The following is a 20,657-nucleotide window of genomic DNA, read 5'->3' as shown; positions in this document are numbered from 1 at the left end:
CCTTTGCTTTCTTCTAAGTTTTAAGTATTTAATCCATTTTTTATTTGATTTTTGTGTAAAGTATGAATAAGGATCCAATATCATTCTTTTGCATGTAAATATTCAGTTTTTCTAGCATCATTTGTTGAAGAGACTGTCTTTTCTCCATTGTGTGTTCTTGGCCCCCTTATTTCTAGGCTTTCTGTTCTGTTCTTTTGATCTAAATACCTGTCTTTGTGCCAGTAGTGTACTGTTTTAATTACTCTAGCTTTGTAATGTAGTTTTGAAATCAGGAAGTGTGATGCATTCAACTTTGTTCTTCTTTTTTCAAGATAGACTAGAGGCCCAGTGCACGAAATTCATGCACGAGCGGGGGGGGGGGTGTCCCTCAACCCGGCCTGCACCCTCTCCAATATGGAATCCCTTGGGGGAAGTCTGCCTGCCACAGGGGATCGGCCTAAACTGGCTGTCGGACATCCCTCTCACCATCCATGACTGCTGGCTCCTAACCGCTCGCCTGCCTGCCTAATTGCCCCTAACCACTTCTGCCTGTCAGCCTGATTGCCCCCTAACCGCTCCCCTGTCAGCCTGATTGATGCCTAACTGCTCCCCTGCTGGACCGGTCACCGCCAACTGTCCTCCCCTGCCGGCCTGGTTGCTCCCAACTGCCCTCCCCTGCAAGCCTTGTCACTCCCAATTGCCCTCCCCTGCTGGTCTGGTTGCCCTTAACTGCCCTCCCCTGCAGGCCTGGTCACCCGCAACTGCCCTCCCTTGCCAGCCTGTTCGCCCCCAACTGCCCTCCCCTGCCGGCCTAATCACCCAAAACTGCCCTCCCTTGCTGGCCATCTTGTGGCAGCCATCTTGTGGTGGCCATCTTGTGACAATGTGAGGGTGGCCATCTTGTGGCAGCCATCTTGTGACAATGTCGCAGCAGCCATCTTGTGAAGATGTTGCACGACGCCACCTAGGCTTTTATTATATAGGATATGGCTATAAAGGACCTCATTTATTCTTCACAATGATTCTTTAACTACTTTTGTCCCCACCTGCAGATGGAAACACTAGGCTCAGGAGGAAAAGGAACTTTCCCAGTATCACATAACTAGTCAGGACTGGAGCTGGGAATGCCCTGGAGTGCTGTCCGACTCTGAAGCCAGTGTTCTTTACTATTACATTTCATGTTTCTCGGCAAATGGAGTCATGAAATGCAGGACGAAAGTGTGAACTAGGACACAAGTAAAATCAGGTAAATTTCAGGATTTTCACTCTTTTGTTTACCTGAAAAATGCTTGTAATAATGTCTAATTCTTGGATTTTTTGAAGAGAATTTAATAGCTTCCTGCAAAACATATTCTTATTGAGTTAGAGTATGAAAACAATGTCAATTTCTAAACAGAGCTTAATTGGCAGATTTTCCCTAATAATCTGTTGTTAAGACTAACCTAAATAGACCCATTGGTTTCACCCTGTTTTTTTGAAATCCCGATTTCAAATTAACCAGTACCAGGCTCCTCCTTTCACCCTCCCCCATATCTAATACATCCTAGGAATGTTGCCTTTTTATTGGTTAAATTTGTGGTCAGTCACATAGTATGAAAAGTACTGCCTCTGCTCTGTTTGCATTTATGCATTAACAGATGTGCTTGGTTTGAAGAAACAGATTCATTTCTTGATGGGAAGAAAAATCTTGTTTAGTTTTTCACTTATTTTTGTATGTGTGGGATTTTCACTAACTTTGGAACAGATATTTGCCAGGAAGAATGTAAGGTGAGAAATTGCATGTCTTTTAATGCATTACGTCTGTGAACTTCAGTGTAAATGTGACCTTAGGTGGTTTATATATTTTTATATTGTTACACAGCTACATTTGTTATTCAAAATGGATATACTAGATTAGATAATTCAGAAGCTACTAAAATCATTGAACTAGAATTTATAAATAAGAGATAAAGATATAATCTTTATTATAAAAGGGAAGAGCTATTTGTTCGAGTTACTCAGGAGACATTTGTATTATGTACCAAGATATATATTTATGAAAAAATTACTTAAATCAGTGTTCAGATTTCTTTTATACTTACAAGTAAATGTTATTTTCACATTTCTCCTGCCAGTATTATGTGAGAAGAGAGTAAGGAAAATATTTAAAACCTCAGAGATGTATAACCTGTCCCTCAAAAAAAGGTGTTAAATAATTTTAACTGGTAGGAGATAGTAATTGTGTGGAGTACATAGTATTTAAAATGAACAAGCAAAATTTCTATTTGTTTTATTTGTCCTTTTTGCTTCTTTCCATACCATTGAAGGGGACATGTAGAGATTGTTCTATAAGGAATAATATTCAGAACCTAAGTTACTCATTTCAACAAATAAATTTAGTATGAATACAAAGGGTGTCAGCAAGCAGAATGATTTGCCAAAACCGTGCTAAAGAATTCTTAAGTCACCAGCTGATAAAAACCTTAAGCACATACATTTTTTTAAATTTGTTTTCCCTCATTGTTTTCAAATCAATTAGTACTTCCTTTAGGTTCACCTTCTAATAATAAGTGACCTATACTCCTTAGGTGATTATAGTTAGCAATGTTTCCTCACCTGGTTTATATAGAAATGAGTGACTTGTGTATTATTACACTGGTAAAATGTACACCAAAAACTATAAAAATCCCATTTCTTTTTATGAAACAGGGTTAATGGGTTTCAATAATCTTAGCTTCAGAAAGGATCCTAGAAATCTCATAAGTCAGTGATCATTTGAGTGTAATAATATGGCATATGATTTTATTACTGAGGCCTGGTATATGAATTTGTGCACGGGTGGGGCCCCTCCGCCTGGCTAGCGATCAGGGCTTATCAGGGTGGCTGGCTGGGGGTAGGACCACGGGAGGTTGGCCAGCCACAGGAGGTTGGCTGTGGGAGTGCACTGACCACCAGGGGACAGATCCTGTGTTGAGCATCTTCCCCCTGGTGGTCAGTGCATGTCATAGTGACCGGTCATTCGGTCGTTCAGTCGCTTAGGCTTTTATATATATAGATGAAGAAAACAACAGTTGTTGTTTTGTGAATATTCTTTCAAATTATGGATCTGAAATTAAAAATATTTTTCAACTCGAATATGGGTTCATTTAAGGTTCTTAAGTCTCCAGGAAGGGTATATTATTTAGCTTGTATTATGTATATAATATCATAATAACACATGAGTGTATTATATGTTTTCTAAGTATAGAGAGAGTAGGGATCATCATTCTTCCTTTACATGTTCTTTCCTAAATTTGGGTTTATGCATGAACAGAAAGGAAATCTTTTCCCTCTCACACAGCATCCTGTGTGATCTCTCATTTCCACTTCCCTTTCAGAGTTTGTTTGTACATTAATTTATTAGCTCATTTTCATGGACCTAACACATGTGTTTTTAATACTTGGTACTTTTAAATAGTTGGGCACTTTGCCTAGGTGTTGGTTCTACAGTGGTGAACAAAAGCTCCTGCCTTCATGGAGTTTAAATCTAGTATGTTTTGGGAGGCTGCTTGTTAATATTATTACAAATAAACTGTGAAACATGCTGTGAAAGTGAAGTATGGGGGATTATGAGAACATATAATAGGGGGATGTGAACTAGTGTGAGAAGTTAGGTACAGTGTTCCTGAACAAGTGATATTTAAGCTGTTATCTGGATGATATGGAGGAAATAACTAGGAGTTAGGGGGAAGCGGAGGATGGAGAACATTTTAGGTGGAGAGAACAGCAGGTGCTAAGACTCTTATGAGGGAAGAAGGTACATGAAGCATCTGGGGAACTGAACTAATGAATACCAGTGTAGGTGGAGCAAAAGGAGGGAAGTAGTGAAATGAGGTGAGCGCAGCTGGCAGGTTGAGGTCTGTCAGGGCCTTGTAGGCCATGGTGGGAATGTGGTCTTTATCCTCAGTAGAGCCATAAAAGGGCTGCTCACTTTCACCCTCATGAAGGCATACCTGGGAGACTTGTACTGGAATACCTGGTAAATAAAAAATATGGCACCAGCCACTAGAAGCCTAGAGCTCTAACTTTTCTGATATTACAGAGATCCCTTTTATTGGAGAAAGGTCTGAATACTTTAGCAACAGTGTAAGTTTAATTATTTTTAAACCAGTAAATAGTTTATTCACACAGATGATTTTTTTTAGTTCCTACTTCAGAGATTCTGTAGTGATGCAAAAATGCATATACTAGTATATTTTGTCTTTGGTTGAAATTATGGCTTCCCATAAAACCTCATTAATTCAGACTTATGGTTGTGGGTAAGGTCTTTCTAAATTTATTTAAAAAAGAAGTATAACAGTGTTATTGTATCATAGATACATTGAAATTAAAATAAACCTGTGATATCTACTAAAAGCATTTTATTAGTAAACATGGAAATGTTCAATTAGTGGAACAAACTCTCCAAGCATGTTAACCATATGGTAGCTGATTCAATCATTAATTCATTCATATACTTTTATTGAATAAACATTTATTAAAATCTTCTACTAAATATATCCAAATGACTTGATAATTTTTTATCTTATTTAGGTAAATAAATCTCATAATTTTGTATTTTATTCATTAAAACATTTTAAAATAGAATAATTAAACCTGTATCATGAAATATGATGATTGAATAAGGTTCAAATTAAAGAAATTTTAACAATCTATTTGTGTATGGTGATATTAGAAATGTTGGAGCTCCTCAATAAGTATTTTCTGGGCATTAGTGTTTCTTTCAAATGTTCAGTTACTTTTTAACTTTCACTGCAGAGTTTGGAGTTTAGGTAGATAGAGATCTTTGGCTAGAGTATATCTCTCTTGTAGTTAAATGATTACTTTGATGGAGCCTCACTTTTGCTGTTCAGGAAATTAAATTTCTTAGTGCTCCTAGATGTGATTGGGCTCAGAGGACTGATCATGCTAATCCTACTCATGAGAGACTTCATATAAATTAGAATGCTAATGCATAAAAGTTTAAAGAAAGGCATCTTTTTAAAAAGAATAAATTAGAAAAATTGATCAAAATAATGCATGTACATGGTTTTTAAAAAATCAGATGAGGGGTTGGAGGGGTGGGTGGGGAGTGATTAACCAGGAATTTATATGTATATATGCATAGCCCATAGACACAGACAATAGTGTGGTGAAAGCCTAGGAGGGAGCGGTAGGGTGGAGGGGGTCAATGGGAAAAAAAACAAAGGGGACATCTGTAGTACTTTCGACAAAAGTGAATTAAAAAAAAATCAGATGATGTCAAATCACATAAATCATAGAAAAAACTTTGTCTCCTGTTGAGTCAGTTTTTTTCTAGTGACAGACAACTTTAACATCTCAGAATCTGTGATCTCAAACATTTATTTCTTGCACATGCAGATGTTACATGTTGACAGCTATAGGTGAGCTGCCATGGCCCTGCTTTAGCTCTGTGTCCCTTTCCAAGACCCAGATTGAAAGAGCAGCCCTATTTGGGCATGCCATTATCATGGCAGAGGGAAAAGGGCAAGAGGTGGCAGACATATGCGGCTCCTTTAACGTTACTGCAGAACTGGCATATTACTCATATCCCACTGGCCCAACCAAGACGTGTAGCTAGTCAGATGATGGGGCAAGGAAATATTCTTCACCTTCAGGAGGTGCTGAATGGTACATGGCCAAGGGTAGGGCTAAATACATCTCTGGGATTATTTCTAGGAATTTGGGAACAATCATACAATTCCACACTGCCACAGTAGTTAAACAGTATGCATAGATGGTTTCTCAGTTTATACATTTTAGACAGTGAATAACCACTTCCAGTTATAATTGACAAAGTTTCTGTCTCTAACACTGCCCACAGCTTTTTCCCCTTCATCCCCCTCACCTTTCAATATAGTTGCATTACTATTAAATCTGTGCTTGCCTCAGTCTGACTATACATATATTATTCACTAACAAGCCAGTTACTATACTATATGTTTTTCTTTGTACAACAGTTATAGTATAGTAACTGGCTTGTCAGTGAACAATATAGAATGGCTAAAATTAAACAGACTGACTACCAAATGTTGCAAGAATGTGGAGCCACAGAAAAGCTCATCCACTGAAATTGATTGGGAGGTTTGTTATTGTTTTTTTTGTGTGTGTGTTTGTTTTGTTTTTAGTTAAACTTCTATTACATAATAGCCATCTACTTCTGGATATTTATTCAAAAGAAACAAAAATATATTCCACATAAAACCCTGTACACAGCAGTTCTTACATCTTTTTTTGTAGTAGCCCCAAACTAGAAACATCATAAATGTTCACCATTTGTATAAAAAATGTGGTATATCCATACAATGAAATATTTATTAGTAATAAAATGGAATGGAATATTGATGCATGTAATAGTCATTATGTTAAGACTGAAAGAAGCTAAGCTCTAAAATATGTTATATGATTCTATTTATAACTAGAGGCCTGGTGCACAAAATTCATGCATGGAGGGGGTGTCCCTCAGCCCAGCCTGCACCGTCTCCAATCTGGGACCCCTTGAGGGATGCCTGACTGCCTGTGTAGGCCTGATCCTGGTGGGCAGTTGGACATCCCTCTCACAATCCAGGACTGCTGGCTCCCAACTGCTTGCCTGCCTGCCTGCCTGATTGCCTCTAATCACTTCTGCCTGCCAGTCTGCCTGATCACCCCCTAACCACTCCCCTGCCAGCCTGATCGATGCCTAACTGCTCCCCTGCCAGCCCGATTGCCCCCAACTACCCTCCCCTGCTGGCCTGGTCGCCCTTAACTGTCCTCCCCTAAAGGCCTGGTCGCTCCCAACTGCCCTCCCCTGTAGGCCTGGTCCCCCCCAACTGCTCTCCCCTGCTGGCCTGGTCCCCCCCAACTTCCCTCCTCTGCTGGCCCAGTCACCCCTAACTCCCCTCCCCTGCAGGCCTGATTGCCCCCAACTGCCCTCCTCTGCTGGCCCGGTCACCCCTAACTGCCATCCCTTGCAGGCCTGATTTCCCCTCAACTGCCCTCCCCTGCTGGCCATCTTGTGTCCACATGGGGTGGCCATCTTGTGTGTTGGAGTGATGGTCAATTTACATATTACCCTTTTATTAGATAGGATACTAGAAAATGCAAACTAATCTAAAGTGACAGAAAGCAAGTCTATAGTTGCCTGTGGCTGAAGGTGAAAGGAACATCTCTCCATTGCTAAAGTGCATGGGGAAACTTGGGATGTCTCTTTATTGTGGCAGGTGTAATGAGTATATGCATATGCCCAAATGCATCGAATTGTACACATTGAATGGATGCATTTTACTATACTTAAAGTATGTCTCAGTAAAATTGGTAAAGTGAAACAATAATTTCATGCATGCATGAATTTATTAATAGTGACATCATGGTTACCAATTTGTCATCTTCATAAATTCTTGTTAGATAATATAGATTGAGTTGCAAAGTGAATGGTGCATTTAATTTGTAATTGGTTCCATATAATTAATTCTAAAGCACTTTTTTATGATATAGATTTAATAACTATTTAGCTTAAATTATGTTTTGCATATAAATCATGATATGTAATATACGTATTTCTCTAATTGTAAACATATTATGTTTATATAATAGCATACATATAGGTGTCAAACAGGAACCTCTAAATATAGAGTTTGATTTGCATTCTCATACACTACAGATACAACTTATGAAAAACTTAAAATATACAATAAAATGTAAAAAAGTATGACATTCATGACACAATTGGAGATTGACACAATTGGAATTCAAAATTATGTGAAAAAATATGTAATAACATGGAAAATATTTGTGATATATTTTTAAGTGAAAAAAAATGCATTTTCCAAAACAAAATGTTTTTAAAAATCTGTTTTTAAATTTTATAAAAAGGAAATTTGATTGTGGTGTGTATGTGTTTAGAGTGAAACACTGAGAGGATATATTTTATAATTTTTCTCATAATTTTCAGAAATACCTTTTTTGGCAATTGAGTTTAATAAAAAGCGTTTAATATTTTCAGTTTAATATGTTCATACATGTAGCATAAAATTTCACTGTAAAATATTTTATTATGTTTTATTTCTTTGAAGAACATATATTACTTTTTAAACTATAAATTTATTGTTAGAAAGTAGATGGCTTTGCTCTTTTACTCTGAAAATTAATAAATGAAATATCCTCCTTAAAACTTAACATAAAATCTGAAATGTAAATATTTGTTCAGCAGCTTTAATTTCATATTTTTCTTGTTTCAGCTCTCGAACATCTTCAAATAAAGAAGTGGTTATAAAGAGTGGTAAGACCTACAGTTGCCCTTATGATTCCTTGGGGGGTTTAGGAAGGGTTTTGTCTGTGATGACCTTCCCTGAACACTGGTGCTTGCACGAGGAGTCTCTCATGTGAAAAATCTCTTAAACTTGTGTATTCTAAATTATGAGTCAAAAGAGGCTCAAGCCTGGTATATTTCACAGTGCTTAGCATATTAATATCACTGTGATACCCGAACTGGAGCCGAAGGTCTTCCCGGGATCATGTCTCTCAAAGTTGAATAATAAAATCATGAACAAAAATGATTAATGGAACCAACGTTTATTAGGAGAAGCCAGTGCTGGAAAAGGTGTAGCTGGGGTTCCAAGAACAGCCCAGTGTCCCGAACTTCCTTTCCAAGTTACAATGGGGAGTAATTTAGTATCCAAGCGGATTAAAGTCGAATAGCCCATGTGTGGAGGCCCACATGGCCATAAACCAAGTGGATGCAGGGATGTGCTCTCCGGCCACAGGAACGAACATCAGGAACCCATTGAGTACCAGGGAGAAGAGAGAAAACCAGGGGAAATGTGCAGCTTTTAATTTAGGGGGTGGGTAGTCTTACTAGCTCCTAATTGGTCTTTTCAAAGAATTCTGCCTTAGCAATATCCTTTGGATTGGTTTATATGCTGTCAGAGCACGTAGGAGGAGCCCTGCATGAGCTCTGGTGCTCTGAGTTCTGAGTGCTGTGAGTTTATGTATTTTTTAAAAAAATTTTATTTGATTATGTCAGGGCTGGTTCCTGCTTGAACCCTGCCAACTGTACTAACTGTTGGGACTTAGTCCTTAAGTTCCTCCTTTATCCTCTGCTTACTAGTAACAGGTGTTGGGTCCGAGCCCCTCTGCCTGGGTCTGGACATCCTAGGATGCTGGGTCTTAGACGGAGAAGCCATGAGAGGTTGTGGCTATATAAGAATGAGTCTTTATTGCTGAAGCCAGTGGCCATATAACCATCATACAAGAACAGTTTTCACAGCAAAGTCCATACAGGCAGGCAGCCGGACACAGGCTGGTAAATGCATATCCACCCCATAAAGTAGCATTAGTCTCTGTACCCATAGCTATTATCTGTGCAGCCACATGCTGCCTCCTAGACTTACCATCTCACATCGTAGTGGTACCTGACCTCTCTGACTCAGCAGCTTCTCCTGTCTCTCCTGCCCAGCTGCTCTCTTTAGTAGACTTCTCAATCCATCCTTAGCTGACTCTAGCCTACTCTAGCCAACTAGCTGGTCAGTAACCTACTTTTATTTATTTATTTAAAAAATATATATATTTATTGATTTCAGAGAGGGAGAGATAGACAGAAACATCAATGATGAGAGAGAATCATTGACCGGCTGCCTCCTGCATGCCCCCTACTGGGGATCAAGCCCTCAACCTGGGCATGTGCCCTTGACCAGAATCGAACCTGGGACCCTTCAGTCTGCAGGCTGATGCTCTATCCACTAAGCCAAACCAGCTAGGGCAGTAACCTACTTTTATACTATTTAGACAAAGAAAGCTTTGTGCCAACAGTGACATCAATCATATTGGCTACAGAAGGACACAGTGTACCATGTGTCCTTGCACCCGCTCATGGTATCTTGGTCTGATCAGAATTCCCAGGCTCAGAGTCCTTGGACATTCCAATTATATTCATGCTCAGAGTGGCCCTTGGTCATTCTAATATATTGATAACAAGGCCTTTGTGCTCCCACTGGCCTTGACTATCCGGGGACCTGGCATGGTTCCCACATATGCCTTTCTGCCTTGTGATTGGTTATCTATATGCTGCTGTCTTAACAACATCCATACATTTTCAAGTTCATGCCATCGGAGTGCCCTTCCTTCCCCTCCCAGTTGGGGTGCCTTAGTCTATTTCCTTTTCCGTGGTCCCACCCCTTTCTACCTAGCTTCCTTCTGTCCCCTCAACTGAGTTACATGAATCAATCGATGACACTCAGCCTTTGTACTCTCATTTATTTGACAGATCAACAAAATAATGAAGATATGAAACCAATCCAGAATTTCACAACAATACCAGTCCCACAGGTATGGGTATGTTAGGAAACTAAATTATGTCTTTAAAAATTTTAAACATTTCAATCAGGTCAGAGCCACTGTGAAAATATAAGTAATTCTATTAAGAAATAACATTCTGCTTGAGCTTTGGGTGAGGAAATGTATTATGGTAATCTTATAGTTGAGAAAAACTAAAGTTTCACTTATATATTTCATTACAATAGTTAGTTTTACTTTTTTTTTTTTTTTAGTTAGTTTTACTTTTGTTGCTCTCCAGAGAGAATCACTATAGGACCATTTTATCTTTGGTTACAGGCAAGCTTGGATTGCTGCTGCCTGTTAAATTTCTCTTTGTACTTAACACTGGAGTAATTGGTATGGAGTAGTTATCTAGATAAGTGGATCTTCTTTCAGATATATCCCTGTCTTTGTGACTTCCAGAGTCAGGTATGGAAGTGCTTTGTCTTAGGCTTCCTGGAAATCAGCAAAGGTTTCATAAGAATTAAAACAATGTTAGAATACTAGTTTGCTAGTTTATGTATATTAAGTAATCTGGAGCTGGCACAGTCCAAGACAGTAGCCACTAGCCACATGTGGCATTTTAATTTAGATTCTTTTTAAAGTCTGTATAAATAATGTTATTGGAAAAGTTGGGTTCTTGTTTGTTTGTTTTTTAGTTTAGTCTTTTCCATTTTTGGTGCTTTGTGGAAATGGGTTTATGTACCTTTTAAGTATACCTATCTTATAAGGCTTGTTATGATCTAGTCCACTTATCTCCTTTGCCCCACAATAATATGAATTCTGAATAGAGAGAGATCAGTTTCAATAGTTTGTGAATTAGCCCTTTTGCTTCCAGAAAGCATTTTATCTCTTATTTTGTTTATTTGGTTAATTAGGCCCTGAACTACAATCTGAGCAGACAAGGGCATTTAGTAAAAGAACTTTGGAATGCATTCAGCCATGACAGCCCAGTTAATGTCTCCATGGATGGAACCCCCTGCATTCTCTTTTGGGCCAAAAGAATAACAATTAAATTTAAGAACCAGACCTGGCTGGACCTTACAGAGGAAGCTTTTGGCCAGAAGGCAACAGTGGATGCTACCAACTCAAATTGCAGTGAAGAAAGTGCCAAGTAAGTTGACCACTTCATCAGATGACGCCTTTTGGGTGATTGTAGTCTATTAACTGGACCGTCCAGTTTTCTGTCATTTCAGAACAAAGAAGTAGGTTCCTTTGTACATGACCTGACACACATCCATTAGGAAATTTTTAATAATCTACAATGAAGACCAACTCAGAAATTAATTTTTTAAAATGTGTTATTTTTTTGTTTCAGCACTTTTTTTCTGCATCCTTTAGCTGATTATTACAGTACATTGTGGGAAATCAGGGCTCTGAAAATGAAGGTTGTCAAATGCATTCTGAAAAAGAGAAAAGGATTCCAGGCATGCTATCAGCTCCAAATGTGAGATGTCAAACTACGTTGGTCTCATCAGGGAGGAAATTTCATATCACAGGGCAGAATCATTCCAGTGGGTGAATGGAGAAGACTGATCCTGCTCAGGGCAGGTATTTGATTCTAGGGAGTGTTCTGAAGTTGCGGAACATGGTCTGTTTCCAAATATGCTAGGGTACCTTTAAATGGCCAAATGTCAGATAATTGTTTTTTTAATGAAATGTATTGGGGTGACATTGGTCAACATGAACATATAGGTTTCAGGTGTGGGTTTCTATGTTACAAGATCTTTATATTTCACATGTGCTCACCACCCAAAGTCAAATCTTCTCCGCCCCCCTCCCCCCACACCTTTCCCTCTGGCAACCATCACATTGTTGTTTGTGTTCATGAGTTTCAGTTTTATATCCCACATATGAGTAAAATCATATCGTTCTTACCTTTTTTCTGACTGACTTATTTCACTTAGCATAATGTTCTCAAGATCCACCCATGTTACTGCAAATGGCGCTATTTCATCCTTTCTTATGGCTGAGTAGTATTCCATTATGTACATGTGCCACATCTTCTTTACCCAGCCCTCTATCTCAGGGTTGTTTCCATTTCTTGGCCACCGTGAATAATGAAGCAATGAACATAGGGGTGCATATATCTTTGCAAATACATGATTTTGAGGTTTTTGAGTATATACCCAGGAGAGGAATTGCTGGGTCAAAAAATTGAGAACACATAATCCTTTAGGACATTTCAAAGTGATTAGAATAATTACATTTGATTTGACATAAGCAGATTAAACAAATACCCCTTTAGAGGAGGAAATCAATTGCCAACGCCTTTCTCTGCTTTTCAGTTGTCCAAGCAAAATTTTTTGCTTGTATTTGTTTTGGTCCAGGGGGAGCAAGTCTGGCATGTCCCACTTATTTCCTGTAAATCTCCTTGCTTTCAATATTTACTGGTATAATGGAGGATTTTAGAAGATTCTGTCCTGGTCTGGTTTAGATGGGCAGAAAGCTTTATATAAACCATAACATACTGTGTGTGTGTGTGTGTGTGTGTGTGTGTGTGTGTGTGTGTAGTCTTTTTATATTTATATACTTTGGCTGAAACACTTTTTTATTCCTGAACTTCAAAAATTCTTGATGTTGGGTAAAATGGCTTATATTCATATAAACTTACAAGTTATATTACAAATCTTAGTAAGTACCTTGTTACTCAGAATAACTCTCTTGTTAGGGAACTATGGAATTGTAAGCATCCAGGGTCCTCCCAGATTTGTTTATTCTGTTACAGCTGACTATCAGAGACTCCAGCACTGCTGAGAGTTTAGGACTCTTTCCTCAGGCACTAGTCAGTTGCCTACAGGGCTCGTTATTGACAGTCAGCTGCTCAGAGAGAGGTTGATTGCCTGGGGATCATCTTGCCTGTCCATGTATGACTGACCTTCCTTGATTCCATTTATTCTTACCTGAGGCTATTTGTGGGGAAGAACAGAGCACCATAGGATTTTTCTGAGCTTTAGAAACCGCAATGATCACTGGTATCCCACAGAAAAAATGAAAACTTGGCTTCTTGCCCAAGTTCTGCCAGTGAGCTCGGTGACTTTACAAAACTGGAGCCACAATAGAATCATCATCTGTGAGATGGAGGTGAAGTCATCTATTAACTAACAGCCAGAGCACTTACCATGGTCCAGGTGTCGTACAAAGACTTCACAAGCTTGATGTTTGATATTCCTCACAGTACTATTTTCAATAAGTCCCCATGTCATAGGTACTATTATTGTCCATGTTCCAGATGAGAAAGTCAAGGCATGTAGAGCTTAGAAAACTTGTTAAGATTATACAACTTATATGGTAATAGGGCTGGGATCTAAAACATCTTTAATGATGACATGTAACCTCCTCGTTCTTGGCCCTACTTCTTAAGGTAGCGAAAATCAAATAAGGAAATATATGCATAAGAACTTTGAAAACTTGTCAAGTGTTACTCAAAGTATCTTATCTTATATAATAAAAGCCTAATATGCTAAGTATCTGGTCGTCTGGTCGTCCATTCAACCAATCAAACGTAATAGGCTAATGATATGCTAAGGCAGATCAACCACTCCCTATGACGTGCACTGACCACCAGGGAGTAGATGCTCTGACCGGTAGGTTAGCTTGCTGCTGGGGTCCAGCCGATCAGGACTGAGCAAGACTGGCCCGCCCCGCCCTGGAGCTCTCCCTGGCTGGCCAACCTCCTGTGTCCCTCCCTGGCCCCGATTGTGCACCAGTGGGGTCCCTTGGCCTGGCTTGCACCCTCTCACAATCCAGGACCCTTCAGGGGATGTTGGAGAGCCCGTTTTGGCCGATCCTGCAAGCCAGGCCAAGGGATCCCACTGGTGCATGAATTCGTGCACTGGGCCTCTAGTATGTTAGAAGACCTTCCTAACATACTAGTGGTAACTAGTGTAAAATAGTGTCCAGTTACCTGGCGGAGAGGACCAAAGAAGTTTTGGGTTTCACAATGCACACATTAATGATTGGGTGGGACCTGACTTTTCTTCTTGGTCATCGCTTTAGAATTATACTCAGGGCAAGAACTGAGTGTGCAGCATCTGCTTCCTCCACGGGGATGAGGGAGGCTTCCCAGGATGTGAGGTGGTTGAGGACCAGCTGCTGAGACTGAGTGTCCCTGATTCCTGAGCATGGGGTGCTGGCTAAAAACTCATGTCCTCAAGAACCAGAAAGGGAGTTGCTGAAAGAAAAAACTTAAGCAAAGACATAACCATGTAAGGTCAAAAGCACATATTTAAATAAGATGAACATGTTTTAGTGCTTGAAAACACAATGTTCAGGGAAAGGCAAATTGTTGGCAGACAGATTTCCAGTGGAAGTCTTGTTAAATAGTCAAAGCCCTACAAATAGAGCATAATCCTAGTATCTGTCTATATTTTGAATTAGGCAATTATAGTCTGAAGAATTCATAATCCATTTTAAACATGGGAGGGTAGGGAGTTTGGAAGAGTAAAATAAGCTCCTTTTTGAGTGACTCACTAGATTGCATTTCTCCTTTGTGTATTGTTTACCATGCAGTGCCTGGCACTTAATTGTTGCTCACCGAATGGTCGTTGAATTTGTTTTGTTGAAATCAGGTCTCATGTTCTTCTTCTTTAAAAATTGACTTTCTGAGAGGAGAAGGGAGAGGGAGAGATGGAAACATAAATGATGAGAATCATCAATCTGCTGCCTCCTGCATGCCCCATACTGGGGATTGTGCAAGTGCCCTGACCAAGAATCCAACCGTGACCTCGTGTTTCATGGGTGGATGCTCAACCACTGAGCTACACTAGCAGGCCTCATGTTCTTTACTCTGCAGCGGAGCGTGTTAACAGCTTTCACTAAAACCAGGACTGCTGGAGAAAACTCGAGTGTCAGAAGCATGGGGGCTGTTGAGCTTCTCCCTCAGGAGAGGAGGACAGAGATTAGGGCATCTCAGCATGGCTTTGCTTTAAGGTTTAGTTTGTTAGCTGTAGAGCCAGTTCATGGGCAACTAAGCTATGCTGATTCCTTGGAAGAATTAGAGAAATTTCTGTTGGAATAAGTGACCAGTCAAATTTACAAAGTACTACTCAAGAAATGCATTTTAAAATATTTTCAATAATTTGTAATAGATTATTAAAAATATTGCTGAAAACTTGCTTTACTGAGTAAATTAGCCTGTAAAGTATTTGTAAATGAGTGTATCTAAGGTGGCTAAGCTTATGATTTTAGGTAAGTAAAATATTTCTCTTAGCAATCTTATTTATAAAGTTTATTCTTAATACCCCTCTCCCCTTTTCCATAACAGTATTAAAATAACTTTGCTCAATCACTGACATTTTTATATCTTGATAAGTAGAACCAAATTAATGAGATTATACATGTGTAGTATTTTTAAGCTTCTAATTGGGCATTTTATTGCTTTTTCGGTTTTAAAATGTATATTGAGATGTTACAACTTCTATACAGTATAATGTCATATAGCATTGGAATCCTTTGTGCATTTAAATTTTTTATATTTTTCACTTTCAATTATTTAGCTTTTTATCATTCATATTTCAACCTATTGAAATATAAATGAAATACACTAAATAGCACTTATTTGAAGTGTACAATTTGATCAGTTCTGACATATGTGTATACCTATGAAACCGTCACCACAATCAAGACAGCAAATGTCCACATCACCCTTAGAAGTTTCCTTGTGCTTCTTTGTAACCATCACTCCTGTCCTCCCACCTCTCTAGGTAACTACTGATCTGCTTTCTGTCATTACAGAATAGTTTGTGCTTTCTAGAATTTTATGTAAATACAATCATATAGTATACATTCTTTCCCTTTAGCTAAGGATTTTGATATTCTTCTATGTGGTGCATGTATCAAGGGTATGTTCCTTTTTATTGCTGAGTAGTATGTACGTCATATGCATATACCACAACTTTTTTATCCCTCCACCTCATGATGGAAATTTGTTTTTTTCTCCTCGGAGTGGAATAGCTGGAACACACAGTAGGTATATGTTTAGTTTTTCTTTTTTTAGTGTAAATCAAATTTTATTTATTTTTCCATGCAATAAATATTAATATTTCAAGAAAAACTATTTTAAATATAATATTACATGCTGTTTAGTTTTTAAAGTAACTGCCAAACTGTTTTTTAAAGTGGTTGTACCAGTTTCCTTTCCACCATCATTGTATGAGAGTTCCAGTTACTTCACATCCTCACCAACATTTGGTATGGTCAGTATGGAATTGTAGAGAAAATATTTTTGTTTCTGCATGGCTAGTAATTTCTGAACACCTTTTACTGGGACTTGGGTTAAAAGATAAGCCTCGGGCTAGTAAGAGATTTTCCTCCTTAGAGGAATGTGTTTACAGGTCAAGTAATAATAAGCTCAGGGCTGTGGAGACATTCCAGGGCTTGGAAACCTAGAGAGGCTTCTGCTCTTCCCCTTGGAGACATATATTTACATTCCATGGTGTTGGACCTGCAGCCCTTTGTCCCTTTTCAAAATTGATTTTTTTTTTTTTTTTAGAGAGAAAGGAATGGGGGGGGGGGGGGAGAGAAACATGGCTGTGAGAGCGAAACATTGATTGGCTGCCTCTTGCACACTCCCTACCAGGGATCAAGCCCACAACCCAGGCCTGCGCCCTGACCAGGAATCAAATGGCAGCCTTTCTTTGCATGGATGATGGACACACAACCTGCTTAGCCACACTGGCCAGGGCAGCATTGTCTTTTTTCCCCCCTAAAATATATTTGATTGATTTTACAGAGAGGAGGGGAGAGGAATAGAGAGTTAGAAACCGATGAAAGAGAAACATCGATCAGCTGCCTTTTGCACGCCCCCTACTGGGGATCCAGCCTGCAACCAAGGTACATGGCCTTCGACCAGAACTGAACCTGGGACCCTTCAGTCTGAAGGCCAACGTTCTATCCACTGAGCCAAACTGGTCAGGGCCCATTTGTCTTTTTTTGTGGTGAACTATTTGCTCCCATCCAAAGACTAATGAAACTCATCTGCTTCCATTCTGTGGTAGATACCCAGGATTCTTCCCTTCTCCCCAAAGAAAATGTTTGGCACTAAGGAAGCAAATGTTTCTCTCCTCTCTTAGGAGGGCTGCGGGACTGCTGCCACTCTTCTGTGTGAACTCCAAGATTCATAATGTCACGGGACAGGAACCAGGCCCAGAGCATGTTTGCCGCGGGCTGGCCAGTAACGTGGGGGTTCTTGAGTTTATGCAGGAAAGATTTCACACTATGAGTCCAGGTGATTTTGAGAGTACGTTCTATAAAGCTGGGACAGTGAAACAAGGGAGGTCTTAGGATAGAAGAAGCAACAGGCAGGGCTGCTTTGGCTCACTGAGAAGTCAGAGTAAAGGGGGCCTTGGAGACAGGTTCAGGGGGTTAGCCTGGGATGAGGGGCAGCTGCCCAGTGCTCCCCTGGTTGCAAGACTGTTAGAATTTAGGAGATGCATGCCTGAGAGGTAAGAAAGCTTGGGCATGATCCTGGGAGAGAGAGCATGCTGGGTTCTTCATCTTGAGGGTTTTAAAGCCTGAGAGTTTTGGGGAGGTCTTAGGGGAGGATCTCAATAGAATATTCATCAGCTTTATGCTGATGCACCAGAATGGGATTTACTCCCCTGACTTCATAGGTCCTTAGGTGTGCTTGGCACTAATGGCACTAATTGGATTGTTGTTATTTATCTCCCTGAGTAGGATGATTTAAGCTATTTATCCTCTGGTTGGGGAGAAGTGCAAACCATTTACTCTTAAGTGTCCTTGTTTAGGGAAGATAGGATTTGGTTATTTACTAGATGACTGTAAACTGATCGGCTGTTTAACTCTCTGTCTCAGTTTCCCTATTCTGCTTGTCCTGGCTTACTAGCCTGTCTCAGTAATTCTGGTATTCCTCACCTGCATTACCAATCTCAACATGTGCAGGGTGACATTTGGGCCTCAGCATGTGGTCAGGGGGAAGAACTGGGTTAAAAGGGAACCAATGTGGTTATTGCTATGAGTAAGTAAGAATTTGTCTCTGCTCTAGGAAATCTCAAGTTAACTTTCAGGAAAATGTGAATAAATATAGATATTAAAAACTGAAGAGTAGAAAACAAACAAAAAACCCCCGAAGAGTAGATATTTTTAAAAAGTTTGAGTCATTCTTATTACTGCACCATGGTATCTTATAGTGGGGTTATTTTATATTTTCCTGATGACTAATGATGCTTAGCATCCTTTCATGTACTTACTGCCATTTGTATATCTTCCTTTGTGAAGTGCCTGTCTTTTGACTATTTTTAAGTTAGGTTTTGTCGATGTAACAAATGTCCAAACCTGTAAATAATTTTGACGACAGTTTACTTGAGCCAAATTGATGACATAAGGCGGGGAACAAGATCTCAAATGCTCTACAGAATAACAGCTTTACAGCTTCTTTGAAGCATTTAAAATTGAGGGAAAGTAAGAAAAGTTCCAAGGAGGTGGGGAGAAAAAGCAAAGTGGTGATTAAATTACAGAATCCTATATAATAAAAGCCTAATATGCAAATTGTCTCCCCTGGTGGTTGTTTGACCAGGAGACTGGGAGTTTGACCACTTGCTTGCTATGACATGCATTGACCACCAGGGGGGCAGCATGGAACATGGTGGGTGTTGGTGACATGCTGTGACCTTTCTCCAGCTACCTGGAGGCGGGGGTGACGGGGGCAGAGGTGTGGTGAGAATGTGGGGTGTCTGCCGAGCTTGCTCTCACTCCCCCTGCTACCCTCCCCCGGGACACCAGGGCTCACACACTGGGGAAGCCCCCGCGCTCAGGTGCTGGGCACCATGAGGAGCCCACCCCGCATCTGTGTGGCCTCTTCTGGGTGAGCCAGGCTATAGCAGCCTGGACCACAGGGGCCAGTCATGCTCCCCATGGGTTTGCGCAGGAGCAGGTCTGCAAGGCTGGCCAGGAGAGAGTGCGCTGCCCACCCGGCTTCTGTGTGGCACCTCTGGGCAACATAGAGGCCCATGTTGCGCCCCGGCTCACGTCTGGCCACACTCACTGCATCTCTGCATGGGGACTTGGGCGCTGTGACTCAGGCGGAGGGGGGTGTGCAGGGGTCCGGGGGCCCAGGTGCTGCCCAGGGCCCAGAGGTCAGCTGGGACCTGCCCTTCCACATCAGATGCTTGCGCTTTGATCACCGGCCAGGCCTAGGGACAGCACCTGTGCACAAATTTCTTGCACCAGGCCTCTAGTCTATTTCTAATAAAAGCCTAGGTGGTATCTTGCCCTCGTGTCATCACAAGATGGCCACTCCCATGTTGTCACAAGATGGTTGCCACAAGATGACCAGCGGGGGAGGGCAGTTGTGGGCAATCAGGCCAGCAGGGGAGGGCAGTTGGGGGCCATCAGGCTGGCAGGGGAGGGCAGTTGGGAGTGACCAGGCCTACAGGGGAGGACAGTTAGGGGTGACCAAGCTGGCAGGGGAGGGCATTTGGGGGTGACCAGGCCTGCAGGGGAAGGCAGTTCGGGGTGACCAGGCATGCAGGGGACAGCAGTTAGGGGCGACCAAGCTGGCAGGAGAGAGCAGTTAAAGGCAATCTGGCTGGCAGGGGAGGGCAGTTGGAGGCGATTGGGATGGCTGGGGAGCAGTTAGGCATCAGTTATGCTGCCAGGAGAGTGGTTAGGGGGTGATCAGGCTGGCAGGCAGAAGCGGTTAGGGGCAATCAGGCAGGCAGGCAGGCGAGTGGTTAGGAGCCAGCAGTCCCAGATTGTGAGAGGGATATCCGACTGCAGTTGGACATCTCCTGAGGGGTTCCAGATTGGAGAGGGTGCAGGCTGGGCTGAGGGACACCCCCCCCACCCCCCGTGCATGAATTTTGTGCACTGGGCCTCTAGTATTTAATAAGACTATGTGTTCTCTTGAGCATGGTTATACTTATTTCAAAGTTGTATTAACCTAAATGCACAGAAAAAATGGACAGGGCTTACTTAAGGCAAAGATAAACCTTTTACTAACAAGTTATATGCCCAGGGCATGACTACCCACCTTGACCGGCCCAGTTAGGAATTTATGATCAGATTACCCTGTGAGGTTACTTCCCATAGAGCCCCCTTTTTAGTGCACAGATTGTCTTATTATTATTGAGTTGTTAATGTTATTTATTGTATTCCAGATACAAATTCTTTATGTATATGTGTTGTGAATATTTTCCCCCATTCTCTGGCTTGCTTTTTTTTTTTTCTAATGATGTCTTTTGAACTGCAAAGTTTTTGAATGTAATAAAGCACAATTATTGATTTTTTTATGGTTCATACTTTTGTGTTTTTTCAAGAAACCATTGTCCGTCCAATATTGCAAAAATGTTTTTCTATGTTTTTTCTACAAGTTTTTAGTTTTAGTTGTTACATTTAGGTCTATGATT

At 40.6% G+C, this 20,657-nt stretch overlaps 1 protein-coding gene across 1 annotated transcript in view; it reads left to right on the top strand.

Moving 5' to 3' along the window:
- The window catches only part of LOC307111282 (V-type proton ATPase subunit S1-like protein), a 41,611-nt gene that overhangs the window by 11,665 nt on the left and 9,289 nt on the right, over positions 1–20,657 (top strand). The window contains exons 2-4 of the mRNA XM_079791069.1: positions 8,217–8,257; positions 10,241–10,302; positions 11,169–11,404. Of these exons, the coding sequence (XP_079647195.1) occupies positions 10,261–10,302; positions 11,169–11,404 (278 nt within the window). The 5' untranslated portion in view covers positions 8,217–8,257; positions 10,241–10,260. The remainder of the gene's footprint in view (positions 1–8,216; positions 8,258–10,240; positions 10,303–11,168; positions 11,405–20,657) is intronic.

This window comes from Cnephaeus nilssonii, assembly GCF_951640355.1.
Source record: "Cnephaeus nilssonii genome assembly, chromosome: 2".
Lineage (NCBI taxonomy): Eukaryota > Metazoa > Chordata > Mammalia > Chiroptera > Vespertilionidae > Cnephaeus > Cnephaeus nilssonii.
Note: the sequence above shows the minus strand (reverse complement) of the source record. Positions and strands in the feature narration are given on the sequence as shown.